The 18919-nt window shown below is 40.0% G+C and overlaps 1 protein-coding gene across 3 annotated transcripts in view; it reads left to right on the plus strand.

The window, feature by feature from the left end:
* The window catches only part of BEND2 (BEN domain containing 2), a 55710-nt gene extending 51086 nt beyond the window's left edge, over window positions 1-4624 (plus strand). For all 3 annotated transcript variants that reach the window (XM_009197276.3, XM_009197277.3, XM_017954342.3), the window contains one exon: window positions 2566-4624. In XM_009197276.3, coding sequence (XP_009195540.1) covers window positions 2566-2741 — 176 coding nt within the window. In that variant the 3' untranslated portion in view covers window positions 2742-4624. The remainder of the gene's footprint in view (window positions 1-2565) is intronic.
* Window positions 4625-18919: the final 14295 nt, after the last annotated feature.

Raw genomic sequence — 18919 nt, forward strand, 5'->3', positions numbered from 1 at the left:
AGGCAGGAGGATGCCTTGAGCTCAGGAGTTCGAGACCAGCCTGGGCAACCTGGTGAAACCCTGTCTCTACAAAAAATACAAAAATTAGCTGGGCATACACTGGCTACTAGCTACTCCCTAGCTACTTGGGAGGCTAAGGCAGGAGGATCACTTGAGCCTAGAAGGTTGAGGCTGCAGTGAGCCGTGATTGTGCCACTGCACTCAAGCCTGGGTGACAGAGTGAGACCCTGTCTCAATGAAATAAAATAGAATAAAATAAAATATATGGTCAACTAAGACCTCTAGATCTTTCTTGCTATAACTGACATTTATATTGTTAGTATTCAGGCTGTTACCATTTATACTGCTAGCACCTTTTAATGTTAATGTAAGAAAAATATAAATATATTTTTTGCTGCATCATATCTTGTCAGTGTAGGTCAGCATTCCCTGAACTGTGTTTCTCAAATTCAGCTAGATGTTAGTAGGTGTTTTAGGTGTTTCATGAAATACCTTTTCTTTTTTTTTTTTTTTGAGACAGGGTCTCACTCTGTTGCCCAGGCTGGAATGCAGTGGCGTGATCACAGCTTAATGCAGCCTCGACCTCCCAAGCTCAAATGATCCTCCCACTTCACCCTCTCGAGTAACTGGGACTACAGGCATGCGCCATCACACCTGGCTAATTTTTGTAATTTTTTTGTAGAGATGGATTTCACTATGCTGGCCAGGCTGGTCTCAAACTCTTGGGCTCAAGTGATCCATCCGCCTCAGCCTCCCAAAGTGCTGGAATAACAAGTGTGAGCCACTGTGCCCAGCCTCGTGAAATACTTTTAAAGTCAAACGGCTAGGAAAGACCTTAAGCAAGCACCCCAAGGACCTCAGTCAATAGATAGGTTTCACTTGACTGTCAGTTTCTTTTATTTTGGAGACAGGGTCTCATTCCTGTTGCCCAGGCTGGAGTACAGTGGCTAGATCATGGCTCACTGCAGACTTGACTTCCCGGGCTCAGGTGATTCTCCCACCTCAGCCTCCTGAGTAGCTAGGACTACAGGCATGCGCCACCATGCCTGGCTAATTTTTTTGTATTTTTAGTAGAGACAGGGTTTCACCATTGTTGCCCAGGCTGGTCTCGAACTCCTGAGCTCAAGCAATCTGGTCGTCTTGGCCACCGTGCCTGGCCGACTGTCAGTTTGAAAACTGAATGCCTTTAGCCATCAAGCCTGCCTAAATCTCCCAGTCTTGATCCCTGACCTTCTGTTGTCCTGTGCACTGCCACCTCCCTCATTTATGCGTCCCACCAATGCAGCTGCATCTCTAACATTTCAATCAGCAAAAGGAGGCTCCACTTGTCTTTTCTGTGGGATTGTTCAGAACCCTGAATATGCTTGTGTGCAATCTTAAATCCCCAAGTGGTGACTAGCTGCAGAGGGTAGCATTTCCCATTTGTGCAACTAGCACCTTTTTCCCCAAGAAACTTCTTTTATGACTAGCATTCCAGAGAACACATTTTGGGAAACACCAGTCAATTTAGGCTCCTTGTTGCCACCTGTTGAAAGCTTTGCAAGCATTGTTATTTGTCTTCCGGTGTGGTAATTATCCCTCCCAGCTTTGCTGTTGTGGGAAAATGGGATAAACATTTTTTCCAGAACTTATTTTTGATTAATAAAATGTTAGCAGGATAGAGTGGGATACTGAATCCAGTGACATACCACAAAAACCTTTTTCCAGGCTACCACTGATCCATTAATTAATTAGTCCTTTGGGTACGAAAGCCTTTCAACCTTGACACATGCTTTGCTAAAAAATTTGGATATATGTGATGTTTATGGCATGTTTATTAGCCTATTAACCCTATTGAAAAACAAATGAGATTAACGTAACTAACTAATGCTAACCTGTAGGGATCACCAGATCCTTTTCCAAGGGCTGAAAGGCACTTAGACCTTTGATTACCTAATGATGTGTCCGAGGGCAGCCCTGTTCTTCTAATAAACACCTCTCTTCCATACCTTTCTCCTTGTCTGTCTTCTCACTTTCTCTAAGAGTGCTCCTTGAATTATGTTACTCTGTCACCTTCCCTTTTAGAAGTCTTCCTCTAATTGCAAGATCTAAATACCCTTATTCCTGTTATCAGAGATAAATCCAGCAGTACCAGAAAAGTTAGCAGTTACAGCTTCTTCCCTCTTAAAGTAGGATGACACTGCAGCCTCTTGTTCATTGCAGAGGCTTAGCATGTCTCTATTCGAGCTGATAAGTGACATGCTAGATGCTTGTTTGATACTTTTGAGAGTAACAAAAGTTGACCTTGAATACTCAAGGCAGCAGAGGATTTCTATTCTGGTATGTGGCAAGGTCATGGGAGATTTTTGCTTTATTGTGATTTAAGCATGGTGCTGTTTCATATAGTTCTCTTTTTAGATTAAAGAATTTGTTCAGCTAATTTAATAATGATTATAGCCTATGTGTTTTAATTGAAGTGTTAATGATCCTTTCACAGACACCATAGTAGAATGAAAGTTGAATGAATTGATTTCTCTGAGAAGTGATTTGCAAGTAAACTGTTATGTCTTGGGTCTTTACCACCAGAGTTCCTCCAAGAAAACTACCCAATTTGTGATCTCTCGGAAAATGGAAGGGACTGGAAGTTGTGTGTGACCTCCATCAACAGCAGTATCCGTAGCCTTAGACATAATGTCAGAAGTGCTGAAGCCAGATCTCAGTCGCTTCCAGTAGTGACCCCTCCAGAGTCGGAGCAGGAGTAAAAGTCAAGAGATCCCAACGCCACTGACAGAAGCACCTGAACGGCAGCTGCCAAACTTTTTTTTTTTTTTTTTTTTTTAAACTGTTAAGACTATTTTGTAAGTTTCTCAAGTTCTAATTCCAAAATCAGCCTGCTGTACTGGCAGAGTAGTTTGCATTAACACCTGTAGAAATTGCCAAACTTCTTTTTCTGCTCATAAAGGAGGTAGAATCACATTAGGAAGATGTGTAATGTTTCATCTGTGGATTTGATGACAACCTTTCATTGAGGGAATGGTAGTAAACTCATGGGCTTGTGACCCATGGCTTTGTCTTAGATAATTGACATTAATATACTTTTTTTTTTGATAAGGCAGAGAAAGAAATTCAATAGAAAGTAAGGAGTCGATCAGTCAAATAATATAAAATGGTAGTTTTCATTGCCTTTGAATGTGGGGTGAGAAGATCAGTACACTTAGCACGTAATGACAGATGACATCTGAGTGTCAGTGAATAAAGATAGGTAGGGAGCCGTAGAAGAGGCACTGGGAAATATTTGCCAAGCATAGAAACTTGCAGGCACTAGACATTGAGTATCTGCCAAGTACATCGTAACCAAGGGCTTAGATCTTAATGCCACTAACTCAGAAGCGAGGTATGGTTTACATATAACCAAAGCACCCACAGTACCTTTCTTATACATCCATCAGAATCATAGGCTTGACACATTGACCTAAACTTTCCGATGAGACCTGTGTGCTTTTAATTTACTCCTGATGAGAACAGCATTTCTTTAGTTACCTCCTGATAATATCTTAGCACTGACGTTTTCTCAGGGTTAACGTAGAAAATCATATTATAAAACTGTAGTTCCATTTAGGTAGGTTAGATTTAAGAATATGCTACTATAAATGCTAAGGATCTGACCAAATTCAGACACTAACGTAATTTTTGGTTTCTGAAATGTCTGGGTGAAGGTTTTAATATGTTTGCTGTATTTTTCTGATAGATTCTACTAGTTGAAATGCATACAAATGTAAATCTTACAATGTTTTAAGTGAAAAAAGATTCCAAATTCAGTTAGAAAGAAGTGATTTTAAAGGATATTGACAGGATTCTTAGAGAATTAAAAAATAATCCCATTTTGCTCATGCATAGGATTTTATTTTTAACATAGGCACTTGATTTTAAAGAAAGTTCTTGAATGTTTCAGCCATGGGAAGTACTCTATAATTTCATCATTCGACCATTTGTGCTTAAGAACCATTTTGCCAGGTTTAATGCCATCTTTCAGCTTTTAACCTATCAAATGGCCCTCAGTCACATCTGTTTTTATAGCATTCTTAGGTATTGTTCAAAAAGCAATTTTTTCCCTTGTAAGAGGTCAGCCTTTAGTTTTGGTCACTGGCTTCTGACCCATGTCTTTGTCTTAAATAATTGACATTAATATAATTTGTTTTTTTGATAAGGTAGAGAAAGAAATCCGATAGAAAGTAAGGAGCCACTCAGTCAAATAATATAATTCATATAAAACTTGACAAGTCTTTTTATTTTCGTGACTTGCGAGATTTAGATTTTTTTATGTGACCGATTTGTAGAATGAATACATATTTTCAAATATATCTTTTCAAAATTCAACTTTTAGAGTATTTTAGCAAAATTTAAGTATAGTTTATAATATACAAGTATAGCTTTTTAAAGATAAGATATTAAGGATTTATTTTTAAAAATAATTCTCTGAATGATTTGTTGTAGTAGTTGCCTTCAACTTAATAAAACCATAATACTTCTACATACATCTTTATAAGTTAAGCTATGCCTACAAAGGTCTTAAAAAGTAGATAATTTACTGGGCGTAGTGGCTCACACCTGTAATCCCAGCACTTTGGGAGGCTGAGACAGGTGGATCACCTGAGGTCAGGGGTTTGAGACCAGCCTGGCCAGCATGATGAAACCCCGTCTCTACTAAAAATACAAAAAAAGTAGCCGGGCATGGTGGCGTGTGCCTGTAGTCCCAGCTACTCAGGAGGCTGAGGCAGGAGAATCACTTGAACCCAGGGGGTGGAGATTACAGTGAGCCGAGATTGTGCCACTGCACTCCAGCCTGGGTGACAGAGTGAGACTCCGTCTCAGGAAAAGAAAAAAAAATAGATAATTTAAAAAATCTTGCATTAAAAAAATCTTCCATAAAGGGCAAAAAGGCTTTAACTTCCATAATTCAGATTTAATCCAACTAAGATAGTCTTTGGCTTCACCGTTCAGTTTCATAAGTTATTTTACAAACTACTAGTAACAGAGCTAATACAGAATAGTAATCCACATTATAAACATAGATCAAAAGACCACATCATACCCCATAAATACACGCAGTTATTATTTGTCAATTAAAAATAATTTTCCTAAAAGAAAAATACAAATCGACCCTAGGCAAGAAGAAATTTCAAATTGTATATGCAGATTTTGAATTTGGTTAATATTTTGTGGTATCTGAAATATTCCCTGGACTAGAAGCAAAACCACAGAAACAAAACTTTACATTTAGAAGAAAATTTCCAGACTTCTATTGCTAACTTTATTACATTAGTGGTTTTCAGAAGTTATTTAAAGCAGTCTTGTCTGATAGAACTTTCCACCATGATGGAAATGTAAATAAACATACCACATTAAAAATATAAATTTGCAATGTCCAATAGGCTTGTATGGCTATTGAGCACTTAAGATGTAACTAATTAGACAGAGGAAGTAAATTTAAAATTTTCTCTCATTTTAGCTAATTAGAATTTAAATTGAAATAGTCACAAGTGGCTAGTGGCTACTGGGTTGGATGGCACAGTTCAAAATGCCCCTTATTTTAAAAAAAGTATTTAAAAGTCGTTCCCATGGCTTGAAGAGGAATAACATACACATAACTTCTTTAAAATCACATTTTGTTTGAGATGGAGATCTTGCTATATTGCCCAGGCTTATCTGGAACTCCTGGGCTCAAGAGGGAGGATCACATTTGACTGGACAAAATAAATTTTATGAAGATGTTTTGTATTTTATGTTAAAGTGGATCTTTTCTGTCTTCAAAATTTAACAAGTTAGTTCTATTACTGTATTAGTCCAATGTTAAACATTTCAACTGCCTGCTCATAAGACTTGTTTTTGATAAATAAATGTATCTTTAATGTTTTGTTTTGTTTCCCAAATAAATACAATAAACACACATTTAAAATGCTCTTAATATAGATGCTCAGGTTGTTGTTTTAATGAACTCATCTTACAGAACTTTTGCTGATGTTACCTACAGTGTTTTATATTAATGTAACACATATTTTTCAGCCAGTTTATTAAATGTGGCACAGCTAGAATGTTGACTTTCTTCCTTGATAAGCAAAACAGAATAGTTTAACCCAATAACAGTAATTTACCATGGTAGATATAATTATGTCTATTGAAAACTTTGGCAGTACTTTGTCCTTCCTGAGTAAAATCTAAGTGTTATTAACACATGCCATTTTTATGCTTTAATATTTATTTAAATATATGGTAATATTTTTATTTTGGCCAGCAAAGCTAAGATTTTCAGCTCTGGCTTTCAGTTTTCCTTATAGCCCATATCCATATCTAATGGAGTAATTTCTCCATGGAGGTCTGACATTATTAACTCTTCTGTAGAGTAAAGCACTTATCACCCCTTCGTTTCATCCTAACTTATTTTAATTCACAATGCATCAAATTTGCAATGACCTTTCTCATTATGCTAAAAAAATATGCTCATCTACTTCAACGTAGAATAATTTGTAATCTCAAATTAACTAGTAAAATCAATTTGGAAGACTGATGGGTGAGACAGGTACAAATCTCAGTCCACAAACACAGGCGGGCAGGAAATCTAACTTAATTTTTCTATAACTACTTAATTTCTATTAAGAGCCTCCATGCACTGGAAGTAGAAACTTAATCATTCAAGGCTTTTGACTTTCCTTGGAAGACAAGAAAACAACCCGGGGCATCGACGGAGGTTGGGAGAATACCAGTGAGTGGTGTTTCCGTCCTTTTCTCCAGACTTACTTCTAAGTTCTAGGGGTCTTCTACAATTCCAAGCTGGGGAGAGGATATCAGAATCAGATTCTTGTCGTTTTCTGTAGCCATCATCAGTTGAAGTGTGTGTGCCTTGTCCCAGCTGGTCTTCAATCAGTGGTCCACAGCTATTTTATTTTTAAAAATTCTTAGATATTAATATATAAAGCTATTTTTTTTTGGAGACAGGGTTTCACTCTGTCACCCAGGCTGGAGTGCAATGGAGTGATCTCTGCTCACTGCAACCTCCGCCTCCCAGGTGCAAGCGATCCTCCCACCTCAGCCTCCTAAGTAGCTGGGACTACCGGTGTGCACCCCCATGCCTGGCTAATTTTTGTACTTTTTGTAGAGACGTGAGTCTTGCTATGTTGCACAGGGTAGTCTCAAACTCCTGAGCTCAAGTGGTCTGCCCACCTTGGCCTCCCAGAGTGCTGGGATTACAGGCGTGAGCCACTGCACTCAGTCCCACAGCCATTCTTATTCCTGTCCCCAAGTTCCATTCAGATTTAACAGCTCCTGTCTCCATCCCTTCCAGAACCCTCTCAAGCTCAGGGCAGTCATTTTCGTGCTGCTTCCTTACTTTGCATCCTAGGAAATGTTTCGTCCTGTTCTCCATATACTTCCATACAGGACTGGCTACATCATTTGCAGGCCCAGTGCAAAGTGATGAATTCACTCTTGATGCTACTTAGCAGTCTTTTATTTTTAAAGTTTTTTTGGGGGGATAATTTTGGACTTACAGAAGAGTTGCAAAAATAGCACAGAGTGTTCCCATATAGCCTCCCCTGAGCATGGTTAACAGCCACATAACCGTGCTACAATGATCAGAACTCAGAAAGGAACCTTGGTACAATACCACCAACTCCAAACTGTCTTTGTGTTTCACTAGGTTTTCCACTGAAGTTCTTTTTTACTTCCAGGATTCAATCTAAAGTCCCACCTGGCATTTAGTTGTCACATCTTACTTTCATTCAATCTGTGACAGCTCCTAAGTCTTCCTTTGTTTTTTCCTGATCTTGACAATTTTGAAGAGTACTGGTCAGTTGTTTTGTAGAATGTCCCTCCCTTTGGGTTTGTCTGATGTTTTCTCCTGATTAGATTGAGGGTATGCATTGCGGAGAAGAAACCCCAGAGCTGATGTGCTCGTCTCAGTATCACAGCCTTCTAGATTTTTCCATAAAATAGTTACAAGAACAGTTCAGTAGTTTGCCCCAAATCATAGAGCTGCTAGCAACAAAGCCAGGACTAGATCTAAAGTCTCACTTTCATGCGAAGGGTGTTATCACTAACCCATAAATCCCTTCACATATTTTCAATACCACTGAATTATCCAGCAGTTGCCTTCCAGGATTGTGACGGCCAATTCTTTGCTGAGCTATAGAACAATGGAATGGGGGCATGAAGAGGCTGCATGGTGGACAGATATCCTGGAAGAAAAATAGTAATTTCAAACAAAGCAAAAGTTAAGTGCTGGCCCAGCATCCCTGCTGCTTCATGAATGGTGATGATGATAGTGGTCACGGCTTATTAAGATCTGGCTGAGGGCCAGGCACTGTGCTTTCTGTGTAGGCGGAACTGTCCCGCCTCAACTCAGTGTCACCACTGCCCTCCTTCTAGAATCTGTGCTTTCCAGAAGAGACACTGAGAAGCACATTCCCCAGAACTCTTGCCTTAGTACAGTTCCAGTTGAGAGTTTGTCAGTGAGAGAAACTTGCATGAAATTTGAAGGCAGAAGAGAGAGAGAAGCCATTATTGTCCATGGCCAGACATGTGGGCAGGCGTGAGATTTACAGAAGCTTCCTTAAGGAACTCTTGAGAATCACACACTTCACAGCAGACAAGGGTGGGACTAGGGGAGGGAGGGGATTTCCATTGCTTCTTTAGAACCTCAGCAGCTTCCCAATAATCTTTTTGACAATCTTCTACCTCGGTGCTTTAAGCTGAGGTCTCCAGTGTCTGCTGCCTTTATCTTCGATGACACCTTCTTTGACCTTGTCTTTCCTACCTCTTTTAATAGTCCTGTAAACCACTAATTCCTATGCTAAAATCCTTTTTACCTGGCGTACATAGCATGGCTTCTGTTTCTCCAACTAACTCCTGATGTAGTATAACATGTTAATGCATTTGATCCTCTCACTATCCCAGGAGTCAGTGCCATTAGAAACAGGGACTCACAATCAATTGTGCCCATACCCACCAGTGAGCAGTTTAATGAATATTTCAGATATTTCTTAGCAGTAAAACTGAGTATCTTTGTTATTAGGATGTATGCTCTTATTTGAAAAACATGAAGATCAAAATTTAATTTCTTTTATCTTTCAAATATAAAAGGCTGTTTCCATATGAAAGCATTTCCAGGAACTCTGGAAGCATTCAGAAACCTGAGGACCAGAGATGGATAAATTCCCTTCCTTCCACTTTGTGGCATTAGAACACACAGCGTCAGCCTTAACATCACTCACTTGCTTAATTATTTGTCTTCGCCACTAGCCTGAGCTTCCGGAAGGCAGAGACTGTGTCTTTGGTGCCTAACACCGAATAGTAGATGCCCAATAAACAAAAACATTCCTCAGTTACCCTGCCTTAGCATGCCTGAGGATTCATGATTAGTTTTATTTCTTTGGTTTTAGCCTAATTTGACCTTTTCCCCTGTGAAAATGTAAGTTCTGTCTGTACTCATCCCTCATGCCTTCATTGTCAAATCTGTTCCTCAAAGTTGGTTTTATTTCAAGTGTGAAGAGAGCATGAGGACTTCTGAGTCCTAAGAGAGATAAATGTGTACTAAGATAAATATGTAATTAGGGCTGCAATATCCTTTGTAAAAGGAAAAAAATTGGAAACGATGTGTTTTTTTTTTTTAAAGTAAAATCATGTCTCTCATATAGATATAAAATGAACATATGCTGGAGATTTTATTGAATCTAGTACTAATGAGGGAACTGGTAAGATGTTACAACCATTTCAAAGGACAATCGAAAGAATGGACACATGTAGACATCAGGAATATGAAAGTGAATGTGCAAATGAAGGCAAAATTGGCTTCTTCCACAGCGAGGACAGGCAGCCAATTGAATCTCCATCTATAGATGCATTGCTTCAATTATACACAATTTACAGAATCCAAAAATGGTTCAAAGACAATGAAAGGTGCAGAAGCAGAATTTGAGAACCCAGAAGGATGTGCTCTAAACAATGCTGTTTTCCATCAAAGCACATTTTCCTCCCGCTGGGAATGTAAATGTCCACTAATAGAGAACTTGTAGCGTAGATGAAGAAACTCCCACTCCAATGGGAAAATAGGCATCCGTTAAAAAGAATGTGGCCAGTATCAACATGAAAGGCAAGACATAGATTAAAAATACTCACAATACATATGTCTGAGAGAGAACTTGGATATATTATATATTTTAAAATCCTATAAATCAATGATAAAAAGATGAACAATACAATTTAAAAATGGGCAAAATTCTTGAATGGGCATGTGATAAAAGAAGATATAGAAAGGGCCAATAAGCACATGAAAAAGTGCTCAACATAATCGGTCATCAGATTAATGCAAATTAAAATTGTAATGAGATGCCAGTATCCATCCATCAGAATGGCTTACACTGTGAAGACTGAAAATACAAAGTGCTGTCATGGGACAACCGGAATGCCATACACTGTTGGTAGGAGTGTAAGGTGGCATAGCCACTGTATTAATCATTCTCATACTGCTATGAAGAAATACCTGAGACTAACTTATAAAGAAAAGAGGTTTAATTGGCTCATGGTTCCGCAAACTGTACAGGAAGCATGGTAGCTTCTGGGGAGGCCTCAGGACACTTTCAATCATGGTCGAAGGCAAAGGGGTAGCAGGCACATCTTACATGGCCTGAGCAGGAGGAAGAGGGAGAGAAGAGGGAGGTGCCACACACTTTTAAGCAGCCAGATCTTGTGGGAACTCTAGCACAAGACAGCACTAGGGGGATGGTGCTACACCATCAGAAATCACCCCCATGATCCAGTCACCTCCCACCATGCCCCACCTCCAGCGGTGGGTATTACAATTGAACATGGGATTTTGGTGGGGGCCCAGATTCAAACCATATCAGTCACTGTGCGAAAATATTTGGTAGTTTGTAATAAAATTAAATGGGCAGTACCAATGACTCAACAATTGTAAACATATTCGCAAGATAAGTAAGTGCATATATCCACAAAACGACTTCTGTGAGAATATTCACAATAACCTTACTCACAAGAGCCCCAAAGTGAAAACAACCCAAATTTTGGTGGGAATACCACTAGGCAGCCACAACAACAAAATCCCAAACTACCAATGCATGCAAAAACATGGATGATGCTCCAGAATATTATGTTGCACAGAAGAATCCAGACGCAGAAGAATACCTGCATGTGAGTCCACGAATGTAATGTTTAACAGGAAAAACTACTGCATGGTGTTGGAAGTCAGTGTAGTCGCCATCTCAATATCTGTGGGATGATATTGACTGGAAGGATATGGGGGAGCTTTTCTGGGGTAACGGAAATGTTTTCATCTTGATCTGGGTGGTTGTCACACAGGAATACAGATGGTCCCGACGTATGTGGTTTGATGAATGATTTTCCAACTTTATGATGGTGTGAAAGTCATATGCAACCACAAGGTTTCAGACTTTAAGCACTGGAGACTCTTTGACCAAAGACTCTCAGGCTGCATTTTCAACTTTTCTTTTCAACCTATGATGGATTCATTGGGACATAATCCCATTGTAAATCAAAGAGCATCTGTAAGTACATGCAAAAAAATCCTCAAAGTCAGTTATGTGCAGTAGACTGTAAATAAATTATATCTCAACAAAGTACTGGTAAAAAAAAAAATGCAATCAATCTAGATAAAATGATTTGAAAATCATGTCCTAACTTGCAAGAGACATATTTCTTAAGTTCAAACAGCAAGTCACAGAACAGTAAATGAAATGCAATTCCATTTGCTTTATTAAAGACCACATGGGCATATATGTGTAATTTGTAAATGCATCACACAAGTTAGAGGACAGTTGCTGGATGCTTAGTTGGCGTTACTTCTGGGGAGTGCAAAGGAATAAATAGGTGTGGGAGGCATTATTGTTTGTATTTGTCCATTTTCACATTGCTGTAAAGAAATAACTGAGACTGGGTAATTTATAAAGGAAAGAGGTTTAATTGACTCACAGTTCCACATGGCTAGAGAGGCCTCAGAAAACTTACAATCATGGTGGAAAGCAAATGGGAAACAAGGACCTTCTTCACATGGCAGCAGGAGAGAGAAGTGTGCATGAACAAAGGAAAAACTACCATTTATAAAACCATCAGATCTCGTGAGAAGTCACTCACTATCACAAGAACAGCATGGGGGAAACCATCCCATAATCTAATCACTTCCTTCCCTTGACATGTGGGGATTACATGTCCCTCCCTTGACACGTGGGGATTATAATTCGAGATGAGATTTGAGTGGGGGCACACAGCCAAACCATATCCTTGTTTGTATTGTTTATAATGCAAATGAATGTGTAATTTAAAATAGGCCAATTCTGATTCATGTAAAGGCAACAGAAAATGGAACACTTGATCTAGAAGAAGAGTGCTGCAAGGGACGTTACACAGTTGGGCTGGGGCTGGCACTGAGATCTCAACTGAATATCTTATGAGAAAAATTCCTTCAGTTAAACCATGGAATTTTAGCTCTAAATAAAGCTGTAGCCAAAGGTCTTCTGTGAATCCAGTTGTCTCAGTCCACTTGAGCTGCTATAACAAAGTACCTTAGACCAGAAGCCCAAGGTAAAGGTGCTGGCAGATTTAGTATCTGGTGAGAACCTGTTCGTAAATGGCCGTCTTCTTGTTGTGTCCTCATGGTGGAAGGGGCAAGGGATGTCTCTGGGGCCTTTTTTATTTATAAGGGCACTACTCTCATTAATAAGGGCTCTGCTCTCATGACCTAATCACCTCTCAAGGGCCCCTCTACCTATCACAATAACATCACCTTGAGCTTTAGGATTTTTTCTTGAGACAGGTTCTCACTCTGTTACCCAGGCTGCAATGCATGGTGCAATCACAGGTCACTGAAGCCTCGACCCCTGCATGCCCAAGTGACCCTCCCACCTCAGCCTCTTGAGTAGCTAGGACTACAGGCATGCACCACTATGCCTGGCTAATTTTTGTATTTTTTGTAAAGATGAGATTTCATCATGTTGCCCAGGCTGGGGTCTCGAACCTCTGGGCTCAAGTGATTCTTCTGCCTCGGCCTCCCAAAGTGCTGGGATTACAGGCATGAGCCACTTTGCCCTGGTGATTGTTGTTTTTAATCCAAAGTTATTTCACATGTCTGTTTAAAGAAAATGTCACCCTTCAAGATATAGGCAAGGGTAGATTTCTTTTCCCCTCTCAAAAACGGGAAGAGTTGTGTGTGTGTGTTTGTATTTGTGTGTGTGTGTGTGTGCGCGCGCGCGTGTGTGTGTGTGAGAGAGAGAGAGAGAGAAAGGGAGAAAGAGGAACATATATATGCATATTTATGATCCAATATATTTTGTTTATCCCTAAATGGCCAGCTAAGAGTCCTGCTTAACTGAGAGAGCCATTCAAAAATCATTAGAGCCTTTTACTCTGACTTGAACAAGACTGTACAAGCCCAGCCCCAGGAGGGAATTGTACATTTGCATCTCTAATATACTCCATTCCCAAAGAATGTTGACATTTCAGAATTTTAATGGCACTACTTAAGTCAGTTTCCAAGTAAGTCACTTTCTTGATGTTCCTGAAATAAATTTTACATCTTAGTGGATATCACTTTGTTCAATGAGCACTTGTGTTTTCAACCTAATTGTTGGTTTACTTAACTGATTAAACCAGTCTGTTTAAGGGAGATATATCACATTGATATATTAAATATTTTTGTGGTGCCTAGCAAGGCAGTATGCTGTACTCATATTCACTTACTGGATTCCAAGAACAATTATTGTTTAAATGCCCTTTTGATCTGCCTAAGAATACCAGCTTAAGAAGAAAAGTTGTTATCCAATTTACAAACTGTGGACCTGAGAACAGATGTGTTCACATTGGCACACTCAACAGCTTGTCAATTATTAAGAGATATTAACCAAGTCATAGACCTGAAGTGTGTCTCTGTGTATACAGGTTGGTACTCCAACGTGTGATGGTGGGTTGATACCAAGGTAGCAGGATTCAGCACAGGGATGATGTGAACCCCAAAATTACAACAAAGGCCTCAGTCGAACTCATGGGAGCTCTACTTGGATTGCTTTTCCCAGTTGTTTTTTATATTGTTTTGAGACACAGTATCGCTCTGTCACCCAGGCTTGAGTGCAGTGGTGCAATCTCAGCTCACTGCAACTTACGCCTCCCGGGTTCAAGTGATTCTCCTGCCTCAGCCTCTCAAGTAGCTGGGACGACAGGTGCTCACCACCATGCCCAGCTAATTTTTGTATTTTTAATAGAGATGGGTTTTGCCTTGTTGGCCAGACTGTTCTGGAACTCTTGGACTCAAGCAATCCATCTGCCTTGCTTCCCAAAGTGCTGGGATTACAGGCGTGAGCCACCGTGCTTGGCCCCAGTTGGTCTTTTTGAGGCAAGAGGACCAGGACTATATTATGTCTCCTCACTCACTAGTCATTGGATGTGAACTGCCCAGGAATGGAGGTGTGACCTTGAGTAAGGCAGCTCTCTTTGGCTGAGGGCAATTCCCAGACAGCCGTCAAGTGGCAGCACTGATAGCAACTGGGGGGTGTGTCAGGCCTGAGTGGGGGATCTGGGTGGCACATCACAGCATTCACCACACACTTCTTTATGGTATGTTAATTTGTTTATTGGAGTCCCGTTCTTAACATTGTGTCATTATTTTGAAAGGTTACAGCTTTGTCTTTCTTTTTTGTAATTCAAGCATGTGGATTTGTACTCATGTAAAACACCATCCCAAATCATATGTGCCCACTCAATTAAATATCATGGTGTCCAAATAAGGGAACTTGTAATAGGTCTTATCTCACTGGGTCAGTATCACATACAGTTATATGTATGCATGTGTTCTTTCTTTTCTTTTTCTTTCTTTTTCTTCTTCTTTTTTTTTTTTTTTTGACTCAGTCTTGCTCGGTTGCCCAGACTGGAGTGCAGTGGCGCTATCTTGGCTCACTGCAACCTCTGCCTCTCATGTTCAAGAGATTCTCCTGCCTCAGCCTCCCGAGTAGCTGGGATTATAGGTGTGTACCACCATACCCAGCTAATTTTTGTATTTTTAGTGGAGATGGGGTTTGGCCATGTTGGCTAAGTGGTCTCAAACTCCTGGCTACAAGTGATCCGCCCATTTCAGCCTCCGAAAGTGCTGGGATTATAAGTGTGAAACACTGTGCCCAGATCCTTTTTCTTTCTTGTTTTTTTTTTTCTTTTCTTTTTTTTTGGGGTAAGGCTTGGGTGCTTAGTCTGTTTGTGTTGCTACAAAGGAATACCTGAGGCTAGGTAATTTATTTTAAAAAGAGGTTTATTTGGCTCATGGTTCTGCAGGCTGTATAAAAAGTATGGCACCAGCATCTGCTTCTGGTGAGGACCTCAGGAAGCTTCCACTCATGGTGGAAGGTGAAGAAGAGTCAGTGTGCAGAGATCACATGGCAAAAAAAGAAGGAAGAGAGAGAGGGGTGGTGCCAGGCTCTTTTCAACAATCAGCTCTTGTGGGAACTATTAGAACAAGAACTCACTCCCTATGGGAGAGTATTAATCTATCCATGAGGGATCCACACCCTCTTTCATGGGCCCCAAACACCTTCCATTAGGCCCTACGCAGACACCTTCATTAGGCTCCACCTCCAGCAACAGTGATCAATTTTCAACATGAGATTTGGAGGAGACAAACATCCAGGCTGGTCTCCAAGAGTTCGAGACCAGCCTGGCCAACATGGTGAAACCCATCTCTACTAAAAATACAAGGTGCTTCTTAACTGACTTAGAATTTATAAAATAAATTCAGACAAATAAAATACCACTTTTAAATCTGCTTTATATATTGAAAAGTCAAATAAGATTTGTTTGGCATCAAAAGGAATTTCCTCCTTGAAAATCAGTGGTCTATAATTCCTCTCCCATCTCCAGCCTACGTGACTTCCAAATGTGGAATGCAAAATTTGAAAAAAATAAAAAAGGAAAAGCAAAGGTTGGTGACCCTAAGCATAACTGGCATTTGACCCTGCTGAACCTCTGCATCCTCATCATAACCGAATGGGGACACTTGTCCCTTTTTGCTTACAATAGCTGCTGTCTGGAACAAGGACAAGAACCAACAAGGGAAGTTCTCTTCCAGTTATTTAAAGTGCTTTTTTTCTGTCTGGTTTTCTTTCTTCTCTCCTTGCCACAGTTTTTAGTATGTGTTTCATTTATTCAAACAAGGGATGATATTATTTCACCAGAGATAAAAAAACAATGGTTCCAGAAGCAGAGCCCATGCATTGCAAAGAACTCAAAAGTCACATTTCCTGGGGAATAAAGCCTTATTTATCATAGAATGAATTTGGCCTTTTAAAACATGTATACAAAGCAGGAGGAACATACATATAACTCCAAAGTCTCCATAAAGTTATTTAAATTACAGAGTGATAAAGCAGGATCTTAAATTCTTTTTTAAAATAAAATATCCTTTTGAACTACTTTGCATTGTCCTACCTGTCACTTCAAAGGAAGATTCAGCATGATCTTTAAAGACTTTTTTCTGTCCAAGGAAGGGTGCAAAGATGCTGGAAGGGGTAATTTGAACTGAGTCACCCATCTATAATCTCCTGGCTTTTCCCTGCATTTCCTCATTTCCCTGCATTCCCTGCATTTCCTTTGTAAGGAATGAGCAATGAATGGTTGCAAATCATCTTGAAAAGAATAAAGGGCAGAAGAAATGCTCCTTAATCATTTCCTCCAAAAGTGGTGTAAGTGATAGAGTTGGGCAGTCTGGAGCTAGACTTCAGTCGGATCTTACAGAGAGTGGGCGGTTTGCCTAGGGAAGGTCACTCTTCTCACAGAAGGTCTCCAGGAAAGACCAGGTCTCCCTAAAAGTGACACTGATGTTGGGTGTCTCAATTCCCACCTGGAATCAGGGCCAAGCAAAACCCTACTATAGTCTCCAGAAGCCTTCGGAGCATTGAGCTGTGCAGGTTTTTAGAGCACATACAGGCAAGTCATTTGTGACACCCACAACATGAAGGATTGTCAGCTCATCCCTGGCCCCAAGTCCTCACTTAATTCCAGTTGTGAATACCCATCTTAAATATTGCGCACTTCCTTCCTTTCTCCCTCTGCAGTAAATAAGGCCATCAGCATCAGCTATGCATGCTAGGAGTGCTCACTAAATGACATGTTCATTGATTAAAATGTACCAATAATTTTCTACATTTCAGGAGATAAAAAAACAAGAGTTAATGGCTCAGTTATTTCTGACATTAAGCAATAAGTAGAAATTGTACAAGACATGCTGCAATAGTTTTTTTCTGAGTGAAATATGACTTAGTTTGGGTTCCCACAGAAGCCAACACCAGGACAAAGATTCGAATGCAACTCATTTAATTGAGAGATGAAGGAAATATTGATGGAGAGTGGGGAAAGAAGACAGGCAAGGGAAAAGTCAACACGGGGTGATACCGGAACTTAAGCCTGCTGGAGAACTCTAGGAGGCAGTGTAAAAAACATGCCTCTTGGGTCTGGCACAGTGGCTTATGCCTGTAATCCCAGCACTTTAGGAGGCTGAGATGGGGGGATTGCCTGAGCCCAGGAGTTTGAGATCAGCTTGGGCAACATGGTGAGACACCCATCCCTACAAAAAAATACAAAAATTAGCTGGGTGTGGTGGCACACACCTGTAGTCCTTGCTACTGGGGAGGCTGAGGTGGGAGGATTGCTTGGGTCTAGGCGGTTGAGGCTGCAGTGAGCCATGATCACGCCACTGCACTCCAGCCTGGGTGACAGAGGGAGACCCTGTTTTAAAAAAATGCCTCAACATGGATGGAACTAGGAAACGTTATGTTAAGTGAAATAAGCCAGGCAGAGAAAGACAAATATGGCATGTTCTCATTCATATGTGGGAGTTAGAAAAGTTGCTCTCATGGAGGTAGAGAGTAGAATAGTGGTTACCGGAGACTGGAAAGGATGTCTGTTGGGCAAAGAGATGAAGAGAGGTTGGTTAATGGGTACAAGCATGCAGTTAGATAGAAGGAATAAGTTATAATGTTTGATAGCAGAGTAGGGTGACCATGTTATCAACAACGTATTTTGTATTTCAAAATAGCTAGAAGCGAGGACTTGAAATGTTCCCAACACAAAGCAATGATAAACGTTCGAGGTGATGGATACCCCAAACACCCTGACTAGATCATTACATGTTCAGTGCATGTAATAAAATATCACATATACCACTTAAATATGTTCAAATATATATCAATTAAAAAAATGCTAGTATTCCTCTGAGCGAAGGAGGCAAAGCTTTTATAGCCCAAAGACAATCAGTTCTTGGCTTGAAAACTGTTAGCGGACTGATAATTTCCCATAACTTTCATCCTGCTGCCCTGCTGACAAAATGAACTTTATGCTGATAGGTTGGTGATGGGGTAAATGTTATAAAGATGCTATTGGCTATCCAGAATAACATGCAGATATTTTTAAACACAATCTGAGTTTTCCATCATCAAAGGATTTTTTTTTTTTCTGGTGATGGACAAGAAGTGGGTTTCATCTACTTTGGCTTAATGAATAAGAATAATATTACTTTCTTTACTTGACAGGCTTATTGTGAGGATCAAGTGAATTAATACGTGTGAAGGTACAACAGAAATGGAAGGTGGCAGTTGAAATGATTTTGCAGTTTGCCATTGGATAGAAAAATGAATTCAGGAAAAGCAGCAAACTAGAAAATAATACAATCACACTCATTTCTTATTTTAATATCTTTTAAGTGGTTTTGCTTCTGAACCCCAAATGTAGAGCTTCCAATGATTTAGTTTAAGTCATGTTTTCTGATTCATCAGAAAACTTTCTTGGAATCTGACATAATTTTAGTTTAGACCAGCTGGCCAGCTGCTTCTGACTTGGCTACATGGGGGCTGGGACTTTCCCAGTCTCTGAACTAAAGAAA

The sequence above is a fragment of the Papio anubis genome, chromosome X (assembly GCF_008728515.1).
Source record: "Papio anubis isolate 15944 chromosome X, Panubis1.0, whole genome shotgun sequence".
NCBI classification, from domain to species: domain Eukaryota; kingdom Metazoa; phylum Chordata; class Mammalia; order Primates; family Cercopithecidae; genus Papio; species Papio anubis.